This window comes from Ambystoma mexicanum, chromosome 4q (assembly GCF_040938575.1).
Source record: "Ambystoma mexicanum isolate Mex_15411 chromosome 4q, UKY_AmexF1_1, whole genome shotgun sequence".
Classification (NCBI taxonomy): domain Eukaryota; kingdom Metazoa; phylum Chordata; class Amphibia; order Caudata; family Ambystomatidae; genus Ambystoma; species Ambystoma mexicanum.
Window position 1 is genome coordinate 413554397 of NC_090928.1, and position 15922 is coordinate 413570318.

At 44.4% G+C, this 15922-nt stretch overlaps 1 protein-coding gene across 4 annotated transcripts in view; it reads left to right on the top strand.

Annotated features, from left to right (window-relative positions):
• The window catches only part of LOC138467757 (zinc finger protein 2-like), a 1341736-nt gene that overhangs the window by 442229 nt on the left and 883585 nt on the right, over window positions 1-15922 (top strand). For all 4 annotated transcript variants that reach the window (XM_069607988.1, XM_069607987.1, XM_069607989.1 and 1 more), the window contains exon 6: window positions 10979-11095. In XM_069607988.1, the coding sequence (XP_069464089.1) occupies window positions 10979-11095 (117 nt within the window). The remainder of the gene's footprint in view (window positions 1-10978; window positions 11096-15922) is intronic.

A 15922-nucleotide genomic window follows, 5' to 3' on the forward strand; every position in this document is an offset into this window, starting at 1 on the left:
GCTGTTTAGCTGATGCTGACAGCCTAGAGGCAAATGCCTTATCTCTCTGAAATTCTCTGGGAACAATCTAGGCAGTCCCTGACCTAAGGACCCAAAGGTAGATTTCAAACAATGGGTGCCTTTCAAAAACAGTGGCCCCTCTGCCTCCTTTCCCTACATCTGTTTGGCTCTCTCCCTATTCTCCTCCTTCCTTCTACCTCCTACTCCACCCATCGTCTCCCCTCTTTCCCTCTAACTTTTATCGCTCTCCCTCTGATGTTCCTCTCCTTTCCTCATCATTGTCTATCTCCACCCTTCGCTATTACTCTCTCCTTCTACCACTATTATTTAATTGTTGTATGGTGCCACATGGCCTTGGGCTTCAGGGTGCACAAAAAACACAAAACAAGGGCAAGAAAAACTGAATTTAGGAGGTCAGTGCCTGGAAAAGCGTAATCTGTAAGGTATGTTTAATCAGCCTGGTTTAAGGTGGAACAAATGACATTTGACCAATTATTTTAAATTCCAAAATGGTGCCTGCTGTTCTTATTGCCAGCAGAAGAGCATTCCAGGCTTTTTAGGTACCTGGGAGTCAAAACTTGTGCCAACGAATTTAACAAGCTTGAACCTTGGTTCACTTTTGTGCGTTCAATAAGGTATTTGGGGTCAGTGTTTGTCCAGCATTTGTAGGCTAGGGTCAAGATCTTGTGTGTTATCCTGTGTTTTATTGGGAGCCCGTGAAGGTACCCTCTGGCATCAGATACGTGGTCCTGTCTGGAAAGGCACTCTCTTCCCTCTCTGCTACCTCTCCTTGCCACATCACTAAGACCCCTCTCTCCACTCAAGTACTACCCCTCCCTCCACTCTAGTACTACCCCTCCCTCCACTTTACCGCTACCCCTCTCTCCACTCTAAGGCTACCCCTCTCTCCAACCTACTGCTACCACTCTTTCCACTCTAGTTCTCCTCTTACGTCTTTCTTCACAATCACCCTCCTTTCACTCTTCTACCCGCCTTAGCATGAACACCCTACTCTGTCAGGCAACTCCTCAGACCTTGCAGGCAGATGCCCAACCAAGTACAACTTTATCTCACTAACCAATACCTCAACTTGCACACTCCTTCAGTAATTCCGCTCCAATCCCTTCTCCACTGTCCTTCCTCAACCTGGTCTTTGGGTGTTCCTCCTTCTCCTTCCCTGACCTCACCCTAATGACCCACACCGTCCTGCTGCTTTTTATCCTCCTGCTTCCCCCTCTATTGGCTACCTCCCTAACCTAGTTCCTTGAGCCAACCACTGGTATAAATGGGGCTTAACTCCCACCCCTTTCTGATACTCTGGTCTGATAAGTTTCAATAATGGCGGCCCTCTACCATAACCAGCAGTCTACATCCAAGTGCAAACAAAATGCTTCTTGGCGTACACAGGATGATGGATGCTCAGCCAGACCATTTTGCTGCCCATTAGCAGGTAACAGTCTTTTCTTGGTGGGTGTCTGCACAGCTCTGTTATACAAAGCGCTTCACACTCGGCTCTTGGGTACAGTCGCCGGTGGGGCTTGTTGCTTCTAGGCAGCTTAGATTGTTGTTCTGCTTGCTGAGGTTATCCGCTGCCTGGAGGTCTTTTCTCTCTCTCTTGGCCGGGTCAGTTTCTTGCTCTTCTCCCAACAAGTCTTATATTTTCCTAGGGGAGACATAGACATACTGGTAAGCATTGTGCAATTTTGGTGTTTGAGGTGGTACTTGTGCTAAACAGGCAGGGACAAAAAGAAGGGACAGGGAGTGGGGCCAGCACAACTGGCACCTTCTCCCTCTAGGGTAGTACTGGCTCTGGCTTCCACCCTGGTAGGCCTCCCAACCCAGGCTGAAAGGGGTCTCCATCCCCTCGTGGCAGTCAGGGTACTGACCATGTCACAGTGGCATGTATAATTTGATGTCTTGTTGCAGGTGTACACCTGAAGAGCAGTCAGCAGAACCAAATTTGTGTGCCCCATCCGTGTGTTTATGGTGGAATGTTTCTGCTTTCCAACCAAACCTAAATAACCCTAGAGTGCTGTGTGGAAAGTGTGTCTGTTGTCATGCCACTCTTGCTTGTAACATCTACATATAGGCATAATATGCATTCTGCTCTCAGGGTCTCTAAGCCTCTTGGTGCAGTTTTGCAGTCACAGTACACTAATCTACCTTCCTGCAACCATGGAATGAAGATTTGAATTGTTCATGATTTGTTTGTGGTTCTGTCGCTGCCCTCTATATTGAAGCCATCCCCGATTGGCGCTGTGTAGTGTAGGCTTGTTTGTCAATATTTAATGCTAGACTACCTACCCTTATATAATTATCAGGCAGGAGGGAATTTGTAGTGTACAGCCTTTAAGAGTGTTGAATCATTTGATCAATACACATTATTGTGTGTGGTTTAGTTGATCTCTTGCTGACCTTCGAAGTTGAAGACCTGGACCCTAATCTCAACTTTGGCACGTGACAAAAAAAGAATATAATTCTGAGTAAAAGTGGTTTAGCTCTCACTGCCTCTAATTGCAAATATGTTTGATGTAAATAAGGATAAAAGAAAGCTGTCCCATATGTTTCCTATCACGGTTACAATTAGACACGCTACCCTTTCTGGTTCACTTTCTGATTTCTGTATCAACCAGAGCTCACCTCAATACTATACTGTGCACCATGCCTCATGTACAAGATGTTGCTACTGCAATAAATGTTCTCTGAAAGTTGCTCATTGGCATTAGGACACACTATCCAATATAAAGGTATTTGCAGCAGCCAGGACTTGTTAAACTTCACTCTATTACAGGGAGCATAGCGGCACATTGGGCAACTTCCTTGAATGGTTGAGCAGTACCCGAATATAGATTGACATCTCATTGACATTTGTTACCAGCAATTCTTGCCAGGCATTTTGATAGTATGTTTACCAGTAGCACAGCACCACTTGTTCGGCTTCTCCTCCCTGCCCTGTAGGATTATATAGTCTGGTGGCATAAAGAGGTCCTTGAAAGGAGCAACCAGAAGCACATTCTCAGAAGCAGTCGCCCTTGGCCCTCTTCCTGCTCCCATCTGTGAGGCTAAGTACATCAGGGTCATCTTCGACTCCACACTCTCCTTTTCTCCTCACATCTCTGACGTCTCTAAGAAGTCAAACTACCAACTGCGCCTCCTCAGAGGTAATCTTCCTTTCCTCTCCTTCCCCCAGAAGCTCACTATCTCCAGAGCTCTGGTTCTTTCTAGGCTGGACTACTGCAACAGCCCCTTTCTAAATCTGCCTGCTTCTACTCTCCGCCCTCTGCAACTCATCCAGAACAGGACTGCAAGACTTGTCCTTGGCCTCGAGCCCAGGGATCATATCTCTCCAGCACTGAAATCTCTGTATTGGCTTCCAGTGGTTGCAAGGATTAAGTTCAAGACCCTCTGCATTGTCCACAAGGCCTTCTGTGGCCTGGGTCCTCAATAGCGCCAACTCTTTCTTCGTAAATACCGTCCTACTCGAGCTCTTCACTCCTCCACTTCCAACATCCTCAGGGTCAGAACCATCTCTGGTTTTGGAAGCACCTCAAGACCTTCCTCTTTGCTTCTGCCTTCTCTCTTCCTCTCCCCTGCTGATTTCCTGTCTGATACTGCACTGGTCACCTGGCTAGTCTCTGATTTCGGACCCAGGTCCCTGCCTGCCTAGTTGCACACCTGCACTGCCTCCCAGCAACCCTTCCACTTGGGTCTGTATCTGTAACCCTACAGTCCCCCTACTTGAACTTTTAGCCACCTGCTGTCTGTACTTACTCTTGCACCTGCCACCTGCTGGCCGCACTTGTTATTGTTTTGATCTCATGTACAGCACTGCCCCCTCCCCTGGCACTTTTCCCCTCCCCTGCACTTGTGCGATCTCAATGTCACTTGACCTAGTAAGATCCTTGTCTCTGTCCTCCCTCTGTTCCTCCTTCCTTGCCTCGACACGCCTTGAAACACTTGTGTATAGGCACGTTACAAATGCCCTATCATGCCATGTCATATATCATATTCATGATTCACATAGAGTTTTTCTCTAAAGTGAGTTTTTTCTGAGGCACCATTCCCCTTTTTGGCAGGCCCTGTTGACATGTTTATAGGATGATTGATTCTTAAACCCATATGCATACTCAAATGTTAGAGTAAATCCTTATATATGAATTTCACAAATTAGTTTTCAAAGATTAAATGGAGTGGAACTTTATTGGTAAGAACATACATCTTTGTGCTAAAAGAAAGTTGTGCATTTGGGAAATGGGAGACAATAAGCAAAAGGAAAAATATGCATTTAAATAAAGTATATACGCTCCAAAAAATGTACATGATGGCAAAGTAAACAGCGTCCATCCATATACCCAGCTGCAGGGTGAGATAATGGAAGGGAATTCCATCATCCAGTCTTGGGTTATTAGTGACCTAGCCTCAAGGAACCGTGCAACAACCTGCTATAGAACCCCTTATGGCGCATTGGAGAAACTCTTTCTCCAAGAGTCGGGCAGTGACTATACCCACCTCCATGCCTCTTGAGTCTAAACATAGCTGCTCAACTGTCGGGAAGATGGCAAATCAGGAATCTCTTGCCCTTAGGGTCCTACCAAAAAGTTGCACAGAACACCAGAAAATAAGGTGCAATTCTGGAGGAATTCAAGGGATTTTCATAGGGAAAGAAGGCCTATCACCCCTCCTATGCACAATCAGTGTTAAATCGAAGCCATTCACACCCCCACTCCCAATGGAAATCCCAGGGTAAAAGAACCTCCCATAGAGAGGCTTCCGGACATGGCAACGATGGTCACACAAGAGGGATCCCAGATCATTGCAGTCCTGCGTCAATTGCCCTTTGCTGTCCTCAAAATCTTCAACACTTTCAGCAGTTTAAGCTGGGCACTTTATCTTCCAATGTGCTGTCCATATTCTGCCCCTCACGCGGACTCAAGCTGCTCTCAAGCTGGCACTCTTTTGGCAGTCCTTTATAGAACGTTTAGCAGTTGCATATCCCGCTCCTCACTTCCTCGTAGTCTGCCACTGTCTCAGGCTGTCTATCAGTTGTGCCAGCAGTGCTCCACAGTTTCTGTCCTCCCTTTCAGCTGCCCTGCCTGGACTGCAGCCCAAAGGCATCAGCTTGGTGTGGCTCCTAACTCACTCTGAAGAGGCTTGTTTCCACTTATTTGTTGAAAAATATTTTTGTTTATTCTTGCATGATTTTTTAAAAAACATTAAATCTCATTATCAAGTGCTGCTTTGGTCATCCACAAAGCAAATCCAAGCATTCTCTGCTTAACACACAACAGCATGCATTTTCATTTGAATTTTAGTTTCTAATTTAACACAATATCAATATAGGGTTGTTCTGTGTTCACCTTGAACAATCATTCCTATTGTCGTGCCTTCAATTAAGGGTTTCCACTCAGCTTGGTTGTGTAAGGACACATTTGCAGGAGATGGTCTGGTGTTGGTTGTCTGGAAAGCTGTGGCTTTCAGATTTTGTTGGCTCCTATGGTCGGTTAGAGAAGTTGTCAGACAACCTCTGTAGGAGGTAGTCTTGGCGAATGTCCCTGGCCTCCGGATATTCCGTTTATACAGGGACAAACACCTTCCTTGCTTGTTCTTTCTACCCCGTTCTCATGAAAGGTACAACTTGCTGATTCCTCTGATTTCCCCTTCTTTCTATGCACTCTCCAGGAGGCACTAGTACAGAGGGTGTTATGTTGGATTTCTAGGTGCCCAGAATCAGTATCGTGTGAGGTTTCTTTCTTTGCATTTCTTGGAGAGATAATCCTACGTAATCTTCCTCAGATGAGTGATACTGTGGTTTAAGGGATGAAACACTCCTTCAATCTCCCTTGCATCTGAGTACCCTGCCTGTGCTTTATCCCTATTGGGCTGGTGCCCTTCTGGTTGTCTTCTCGATTGAGCCACAAATGCATATCTGTTCCCTACAGGCGTTCCTACCAAGGACCCATCAACCCTTTCCCCAAGGATTCTGTCTGCACACTGCAGGGACTCTTCACTAGTTATCATAGGTCGTGGGCAGCATGCAGAAAGCAACATCTCCCAAACACTGCGTGGCTCCTGCCTTTCTGTCGCAGGCAACAGACAACAACAACTCGGATGCGGAAGTGGTTTTCAGTGTCTGACCAGATTGTCACGTTGGGTGAAATGGTAGCAATGAAAGCCTTCAACACTGTCGCTGGCGAAAATCTTCTTGTGACCGGTCCAGTATACATACTGAACATGGTTTTGTTCAATTAGGTGTTCGTAACAGACAAGATGCACTTAATTCATGCAAATCCACACCATAATTTACTGTTATGTTTGCCGCTCCTTGTTTTATCTATAGAAATTTCAGGATGAGTATATTTATATCGTTGGGAATACATATTGATGTATGTTAGTACTTTAGTATTGCACAGTTGCACATCCGTATGCATTGTTTTATAGCAATCATTCTTAAACTGAACACCTGCAGATGTTTGTTTTAGGTGCTTAAATGCGCAAAATGAAACTATTTATGACTTGACTATAGATATTTCCTTGTCCAATATAAAAATATGTTTACAGTTCCGTCAGGCAGTGGGCCAGTCTTGCATCCAAATTTGAGGTGTCTTGCATCCAGTGCTCCAGATAAGATTTTGAGGTGGGAGTATTTTACTCCCTATTTTTAAACTTTGAGTGTAAATGTGATTTTAAGAGAATAAAAATGACGTTTCTCTTTTGCAAGAGAGTAAAATAATGTGACATCCAGCCAACATGTGCAAAAGCTGTATGGAAATCATTACGATGCGGCAGCTTTCTGCATTGTGGCAGAATACACCTTTCATTATTTCTCTAGCTTCCGAGAAATACATTCTGTTTCAGAGGCGTTTATCCCTGGCTTGCAATTACATCCATGCAGATAAAAATCAAAAGTAGCTTTCTGGTGTCTTTCAAGTAACCTCACCTTTACACTGCCCTCTGCTCTAAACTTGTGTGTAAATGTACACAGGAAAATAATAATGCTGTCGTATTTACAAGATTTTCATGCGTAAAAGGGCCTAGTACGCACCTTATCTGGAGGGCTGCTTGCATCCATATTTGAGATCAGCCATCAATGGCTGCATTCCTTCTGAATGCTACATTGATGATCCCCAATATGGGTGAAAAGTGTATGTGGTCGTTTGCTACATCTTTGAGAACTGTACGTTTAGGGGTGATAAAGCTACCTATTTAATAGCACTGCCCTGTAAGACAATGACCATTTCCTCATATGGAGCAAAAGGCAAGTTTGTCACCTAATTTACACCCACATAGGCATTATTGTATAGCCCTGATATGGAGGTGAAATTTGTGTGTGTCTGTCTGTCTGTCTGTCTGCAGTCTTACTCCACTCCTTAATTCAGAAGAGAGGAATAATTTGATCTACTCTACAAGTCGTTCATGATTAGGACAGCTACTCCTTTGGTAAAAACCACAAAAGACATCTGACTTAGATGAAGCTATATAAGCTGTGTCGCCTCAACAGCTCCAGTATAGCTTAGTATTCCTTTACCAGGTATTTACAACAATTGCAACCTATTGGGACGATTCACGGATCTCATCACTTCTTCCCAGAGGGGGGGCCTTCCCTGTGAGGGCTAGGAAGGTGAGCCCACTATCTAACATTCCTTCTAGGGGTGGCAGTCAGTGGGACCTCGCAGGGAGAAACTCCCCTCTTATGGATAAGGACTCCCTTTCCCCCTTTCACATGAGCCCCTCAGACCATCACCGCCTGTCAGCAGTGGAGCTCACCTGTGCTTCGTTGTCCGATGCGCAGGAGGATAAATCAGATCCAGAAAGTTCTTTAGTCTGGTCCGGAGTTCCCTTTTTAGAGAAGAGATAGGGTCTGTTCCGGAAACTCGCCACAATGGTTGCGCTGGTAGACAGACAGCAACTAAAATGGCAATCTCCCTGCGCAGCCCATGAAGGGGAAAAAGCCAGTGGTACAAAAAACCCCTGTGGTTCTTTTAAGCAGGCAGAGAAGAGTGGAAGCCTCTCTTGTATTTTCTTGCTGGAGGAGCGCAGGAATCAATACAATGAATAAGCAGGAGAGTACTAATGAAGAAGTTCCAAGTAAGGAAAAGCAGCAGCAAACGAATGCAAGGGGAACTAGATAATAATCGGGCTGCCTTGTAAGGTAATAAGGAGGACAGTAAATGCAGTGAACAGGCATTAGAGGTGCAAACAAAAAAGGAAAGTCCTAACGTGTGACCAGGTAAAGAAGAAAGCCCCAAATACCCAGAGGTACTCACCAAATTGTTTAGTAGGAATTAGAATTAGGGTACATCTGCATTCTGTTGGAATACTTGAAGACTGCAAGTGACCCCATCACAGACGTAGAAGAGGAGCCGCGAACGGCGCCGGAAGAGAGAAAGGGATAGTAGCCGGCAGAGAGTCGAAAACAATGAGCCAAATAGTGGAGTGTTGGAGCAAAACTGGAACGGAAACCCGGAAGTGGGGAAACAAGAAGAGAAAGTAAAGGCAAAAAACCATAGGAACAGCAAACAAGGAAGATTAGGCATGGAACGGTAAAGAAGGAAAAATACTGGGAAGAAAGTCCATAGAACGTGGGACTTCACGGAAGGCACTGGAACAGCAGTTACCAGCGTACCGAGGAACGAGTACAGTTGCAACGCACCGAGGGGGCATAGCCACCCTGTATAAAGTGCAACATATAGAACCACTAGAATGCTGCATAGAGCGCCGTAATGGATGAACTAATGGCGCTTCCATCTGGACCAGCACTTCCATTGCCCTCTCCTCATGACACTGCCTCAGAAGTCACATCCTGAACAAACCACTATCTGCTATTGTAATACATCTTCCAGTATTAAAATTCAACACAGATCCACATGAGAAGAAGAAGAGTGGCAAAGTAATGCTGATCACTCCTCCATGGCAAACAGATAATACTGTGTAGAGTGGGAACTAAGGAGTAATAAAGAGTACTCCAGATAAAGAGAAGGACAACGATCCTCTGCTGGAGAGAACCAAGCTCAGATGCATAAAAGGCAAAGAAGGACTAGCCTTTGAGTCGTATTGACTGAGCATGTGAAGGCTGGAAAGCCCGAACCTGGGAGAGAGAAGCCAGGACATTCCGGGAGGCCTGCGGTTGAGAGGACGTGGAGAGCAAAGAGGGCCTCAAGCACTGTAGAAGCCGGCAGGGAGCATACTCCTGTGTGTGTGTCAAGCAGTACCAGGTGGTGGCGTGACCTCAAGGAGGTGGACCGTGTGGTCAGACAACGCCTAGACCATCCAGCAGAATACTCTGCAGAGCCACGGAGACCGAAGCAGAGAAGGAGAGGAAAGCACTGGAAGCCTTTTTCGAGACGGCATGATCCACACCCCACAGGAAGAACTGGTGACACCAACCAGACAAGCTAGAGGTAACAGGAATGGCGGTAGACCCAGGAGGGGCCACGAGCAGGCACTAAACAGAGTATCACGAATACCAAGAGACTCATCATACTTGTCTCATTAACAGTAAAAACAGTAGTGTAACGAATACCAAGCAAGTCATCATACTTGTCCCAGTAAATGTGAAAGCCGCAGAACATATAACGAATACCAGGGGACTCATCCTATCCATCCCAGTAGCTGTGCAAGATGCAGAAGGTATAACAAATACTAAGGGACTCGTCATACTCATCCCAATCATTGTATAAGCAGCAGAGTACATATCAAAGACAGAGGGACTCCCCACACTCGTCCCAGTGATTACAAAAGCAGTAAAGAGACAAAAGACTAGTAATACTTGTCTCAGTGGTTGGGAAGACCAAGGCAATAGCAAAGAGAAACAGAAGAACCTACATGATAGTTCCCATACTTGGAAGTGCTTGAAAGACAACAAAAGGGTACCACGGATCAGGGATACTGGTCCCCATGAAACACGTACAAGTGGTGGTCTCTGTGGAATGAGAGACTGTGAAGCAAGTACAAGTAAGATATTGATTCAAAAGAAATCCAGAGGAACGGAGGCCAGGACCCTCGAGTAGGGAAACAAGGAACTGTAAATAAGTCAAGACGGGGATACCTGAGAGACGGTGCAAGAGTCCCCTTGAGGAATTAAAGGAACTCACAAACAACATCACAAGGAACTATATCAAGATAGACTATTTAGGCTGAGAAGGCCTTTTTCGAGAGAGTCGTTCTCCTGGAGCCCCTTTTTGTTTTTGCTGGTTTATACAACCTTTAGTGGTAGGGTCAGCATAGGGTAGTTTTCAGACAGAGGACAGACTTTTTTGACTTGGACTACCTCACCGTGGACTAGCACCCTAGTTAGATTTCATTTAGGTAGGGAAAGCCCCCTTTTGGCAGGGATATATAGGCCTTTTGTTTATTATTTGAATAAAATCAGCACAGGTAGAAATGCCAGCTGTTTGTGTACCTGCTTCTTCGGACGTACCACACTGTGTGACCAAGAAGCTGGACTTGCATTTAGTGTACACATTAGGTACTGTTGAAATGGTGGAGATCACCACATTGCTTGAACTTTAATTTTGGGAGTTGCATGTGATGGCTAGCTGTGTTTATGTGAGCGATCTGAAAATGACAGGTGGTGCCTGAGGGAAGGTATCGAAAAGTGTGCATTGGTCACTTTTTCCTATTTAGATTTTTTTCATGATGAAATGGATATCAAGCAAAAGTAGAATGAGCTTGAATAGCAACCATGAAATACCCCATGACACTCTCTTCTGCCTCAAGAACCTATCTCATGCCCACTTTTCCATACCTCCATTGAGTCGCTACTCTCACTCTTTATACTGGAGGCTGGCACATACCACGTGCATGGGGCCTTGATGGTAACGTATGCATTGAAAGTGAGGAATGGGGAGGTGCTTGACAATCAGTGCACCAGATGTTAAGGCAACTCTAGCAGCAGACTCACACGGGGTAATAACTATGCAATGAGTACCTTATTTTATAATTTTTCTGATGTACGTATTTTTGTTGCTTTGTTCAACAGGGTTGTCATTCCTTAATGCTGACTTTTGTATGAGGAATGCGGAAGAAGATTTGACTGTTAATTTAACAGAGAAACATGGTGTGCAACGAGCAAGAAGCAGCATTGAGCCCAGTAGAGGTAAGTAACTAATGAGGCAATATATTTGCATGTTTGCAATTTAACACATCATTGCCTTACACCCCACTTCTAACACTGCCCCTTTGCTATCTCTTGTAATGAAATTGCACAGGGTCTCTGAGGTGAGGCATGAGGTAGAGGGGGGATTTAAAGAAACATTTAGTGTAGAAAAGTGGGTGCACCTGTGGCAGGCCAGAAGGAGGACTCGGACCGCAAGACATTATTTTTACAGGACTTATTTAACTTAAAGAGAAATGCCTTTCAAGCCCTACTGCTAAAAGGGGAGTTCCCTTCCTATCAAACTATACAAAGGTGCTTGTCAGTTGTCAAAATAACAAACAGTGTCCTCTGTCCAAACCAAGCTTCTAAACTGGCCCTACCACTTAACAAATTCCAAAAGAAAGTTGGGTAGATTATTGGGATTTTGGAGTCGTCTACTTCGACTTCTCTCGGAGGTCCTGAGGGGTCCCGCCTGGCTTCAGATTCAAGGTGTATCTGTGGTCTTGTTCAACAAAAAGAAGAGTTTACATTTTGCAAATAAAAATCTCACATTCATGAAAAGATACAATATGCAAGGTGCCTTAGGTGGAGGGATACCTCCTAATCCCTCTATATACTACTTGGGTGTATTTTCTCTTATTAGGTTTGCTTTGTGTTCCTCTGTGTTTCTCTCATCCTTGTATTTCACTTGTTTTACAGAGCCCCTCTGGTACCCTTGGGTTTACTGGCCCCAGTGTTCTATGAACCGTTTAGCAATTTTCAGTACTCTGGTTTCTGGGATTTCAGTGCCCCTCACTGTTACGTTATTTATTTCTTCCTCTTTGGGTTATTATATCTGTGTTGTGTATTCAAAGAGATTCTTCCTTCTTCTTTCATTCTTTGGTATTTCTGCCTTCCTCCAATAGGAGCAACCAAGGAACCTTCTTCACTGGCAGGTCTGTTATAGGGAGCTGACGTCTGCTCATCAGCGGTGGAGTTCTCTAAGCTTTTCGGCTCTTCCCCTCTGGACATGAGCGCGCTTTACAGTCCACTCATCACAGCGTTTCCCTGCTTTCGTTCCCTTTGTTGCAAGTGGAGGACTCGTTCCTCCCTCGCGTTCTGGACTTTGTAGTTTATTGGGCCCAAGGCCCACCACAGCTTCCCTCCAGAAAAGGTTGTCTCAGATCAGCTTTGGTTTCGTCAACTCCGCCCGGCTTTCTGCCTCAATGGCAGCATCTCCTTTCTCCTCCTCTCTCGTTCCGCACTGTAGTTGACTTCACTGTGAAGCATGGTTCTGGCCACCAGTGATGTCTTCACGTTGGGGGCTCACCCCTGAATACTTCTTCCCCTATTAAAGGGCAATCACAAGTAAAGGCACTTTCAACATTGTATGGAGTTCCCCATGGGAATGGGAGCCCTTGTCCATTTGAGGGGAGTCACTCCCAGTGAGGTCCTGCTTTCCCAAACCCCTAATTTTTGAATCCATACACCAACTAATTGTGCTAGCATATGAAGAAAGTGACACAGGTTGTCTGTGACATAGTATAAAAAAAAACAATTTCTATCCTTGGATATGCTGATAATGCTATGATATTGACGAGAACTCCCAATGCACTCCAAAAGCTGGTAGAGGTCTCTATGCACTGTACGAGAGAGCAAGGTCCCAGTGTCAGTGCAGAAAAGGTGCAGAGAGATTTATTTGAACAGCATACTAGCTCTTCACATTTCCAGTTAAATAACTTTAGTCATTGTGTCTCCTCTTTGGGACTAGGATGGCTTGCACTCTTCATGCATGTTATTTCCCTCACAATGTTGCTGGTTTTTGGTTGTAAACACCTTTCGCATCGGTAATTCAACGATTGCGTTCCTGTTGACTCATGTTTATGAGTGGGACAAGTTGTACTCTTCGTATGCTCCTTCCCCGGCTGCCTGCTGCTCTTCCCATGTTCCCCATTACCTTCAGGTGAGTATGGGAACCTTGCAGGGGTCGCCACTCGCTTGGGTATTCTTCTTGGTGCACAGTGTCTTCTCTCTAGGCTTTCATTGGCGTCCCGTTCCTGGCTTTCGCTCAGACTACTGCCTCCCACGGAAGTCGGGAGCTCCATTCGTTCCCAGCAGTGATGGTCTTGGCGTAGTTGTTTTCGGGCGCTTTGCACACCATAATTTGCTCGTGGTAACACCACTGCCATGTCTTGGACACCCCTTTTCTCTCTGGCACCAGTTTCCCTGGTGCCTTGCTCGCCGTCCTCCAGGTGTCTCACTTTTGCAAACCTCTTTGGTTTGAAAGTAGCTGGCTCTGTGGATTCTTTTGACTCTGCCCTTGCTAGGTGCGATCATGTCAGAGTCTTGCCGTGTATACAATACTCTCTCTCCTCCTCTCAGTTAAGTGCATGACTCTTAACGAGACATATTCCTTAACGTTAGTTTTGCTTCAGCATTGCATGCATCCATATATACAGATGTTGCATTCTTCTTCCCAGGAGTCCCATATAGGCTGATGATCCAGGGAGTTCCTCACAGGAACGGGGGTCCTTGTCCCCTAAGGAGGAGTCGCTCCCAGTGAGGTCCCACTTGCCTAGACCTCTACGGAGGGTCTTGCACAGCAGGCTCACCTCCTTAGCCTCAAAGGGGGTGGCTCCCGCTTGCGGAGAAGGGATGAATGAATACCCTCGGTTCGTCACATTACCTACTTTAAACTTTGTGCGTTACCTTAAAAACAGTAATGGGAAGATGGGTAAATGCTGATCATTCTGAGATGGGAGGGCCTTGTGCGGCAAGGGGCACTGAAACATTGACACATTGCATAACATGTTGCCCAGTTCATAAGGAAATAGAAGCAACTGTTTTTCTTATGGAAGAGGAGTTGATTCCAGCAGTGTGTGCCCACCTTGATGTACTTATTTTTATCATATCCCCTGGTGTGTTTGTTCAGCGGCTACATTCATGTCTTTATTATAACAGTTAACTTGAGGTAGAATGAGCATGCTTTTTCATATGAAGGGGTTGTATGTTTTATTTTTCTGTGCATACTAATGTCCACTATTATGTGTAAGGTCATTTTATGTTTTTGTCATTTCTAACTTATTTTGTTTTTCTATTGCACGTTGATGGATGAAAATTGTCCAAATAAAGTAATTGATGATAATGAAATTGGTAAAGTTAAAAAGAACTTTGTGAGTGTGTACTAGGATGGGACTGACTGGATAATTTTGTTCATGACTTTAGTAAATGTAAAATTGAGTTTTGACAATCCTTAAACAGTGGACTCAACCTTTTCTCATTTTAGGTATTGTGTAAATAATCTAACATCTTTACAGTGCAGAAATTAGCAGTGAGCAATCTTCCCTCAAATAATTTTTCTCTAAATGTGGAAGTGATTGGCTTTTGTGCGCACATTATTTTGGAAAATAATGTGCGCAACTGACGAATGCGGTAAGCCATTTTGTGAGTATGTGTAGTTAGTGAATTATCATCTCTGAAGAGAGTTTGGAGTGGAGTTTTGCCCTCCCAAACCTCTGCAGTACAGTGCAAAAGGTGTATCTTACAGCACTTTTCCCAAAGATATAGGCACAAAAAGGTTTTATATGTGATTATAAAGAGAGCTCATCAGCCAGTCCTAGACTTCAAGATTTGCCACAGCATCTAGCAAAAATACTTATATATGCACAGAAAGATATGTGCTTGCACAAAAAACATTGTATGCTCGGTATAAACAAATGCTTTTAGTAGTGGCTATTTATTTGTTAACAGTGCAGAACATGTGTTATGCCAATAGAAAGAAACACTCTGGTATTGCAAAAAACAAATATTGCTTGTCCTAACTGATGCTGGCAAAAAGAAATCAGACATGATACATTATTTGTCAGATTAAACAATGGCAGCTAAAATGAGTGTGTCAGAAAACATGCCCTTAAGAGTTCATGTGCCAATTTAATGAAGTAAATCAGGGGCCAGGAGAACATGCCTATCATTGTGAGGATGATAATTGCACCAGAATAACTACACCAGAATAACTACACTGCAGCGTATGATGATCAGATTTCCTGTGCCACTGCTTAACATCAACATTACGTTTTCTTGTGAACAGAGCAGTGACAACACCAACTCAAAACCAATCCTACAAATAGGAGGCATATATACAACACCTAATTGTACTCCCTAAAAAGAGGAACATTGGCCCAACAAAAAAAAGGGGACTGCAAATTAGCCCAATAGAAAAATGGGAAACAATGAACAAATCGCAACCTACCCCCTGCTTGTACCTGCAAAGCTCCAGATATTTTCGAAACAGTGACCAGCAGAGCATTGTCATGAGAAGGTGATCTAATGCTGTTACTGATCGATTTCAGGAGTAATTGTAAGGGGAAAGAACATCTTTCAATAAGTGTAAAGTATATCTTTTGGCAAATCTAATTACTTGTACTCCCTAAAAGTTCATTTGATTCTAAGAAGGGAGTACAATCTGATCAGATCCCTGCTTGTAACCCTAACATATGAAGTCAAGGACTGGGGCACAATATACAGCGTATGGATGTTTACTCGCCCATCCTCACCACATGAAATTCAGTAAGAGCCTCACTGAGGTTTCTTATTGAGCCCCTTTGAAGCCAATCACATACTTTTAAAGTTAATAGCAGCAATGCTCAGCGGTACAACAGATGGAGTGTTTTCTCCTGTAACTAGAGGCTTCTGAAATTCACTGTTATCTAGTAAGCAAGTAAAAGTTTATCCGGACTAATATCCATTAACAGGCAATAAATACAACAGCATTAAAAACCTACCAATTACACCTAAAACAATCATCTTAAGACCTAACAACAATAAAATACATATAACAACAGTAGATTA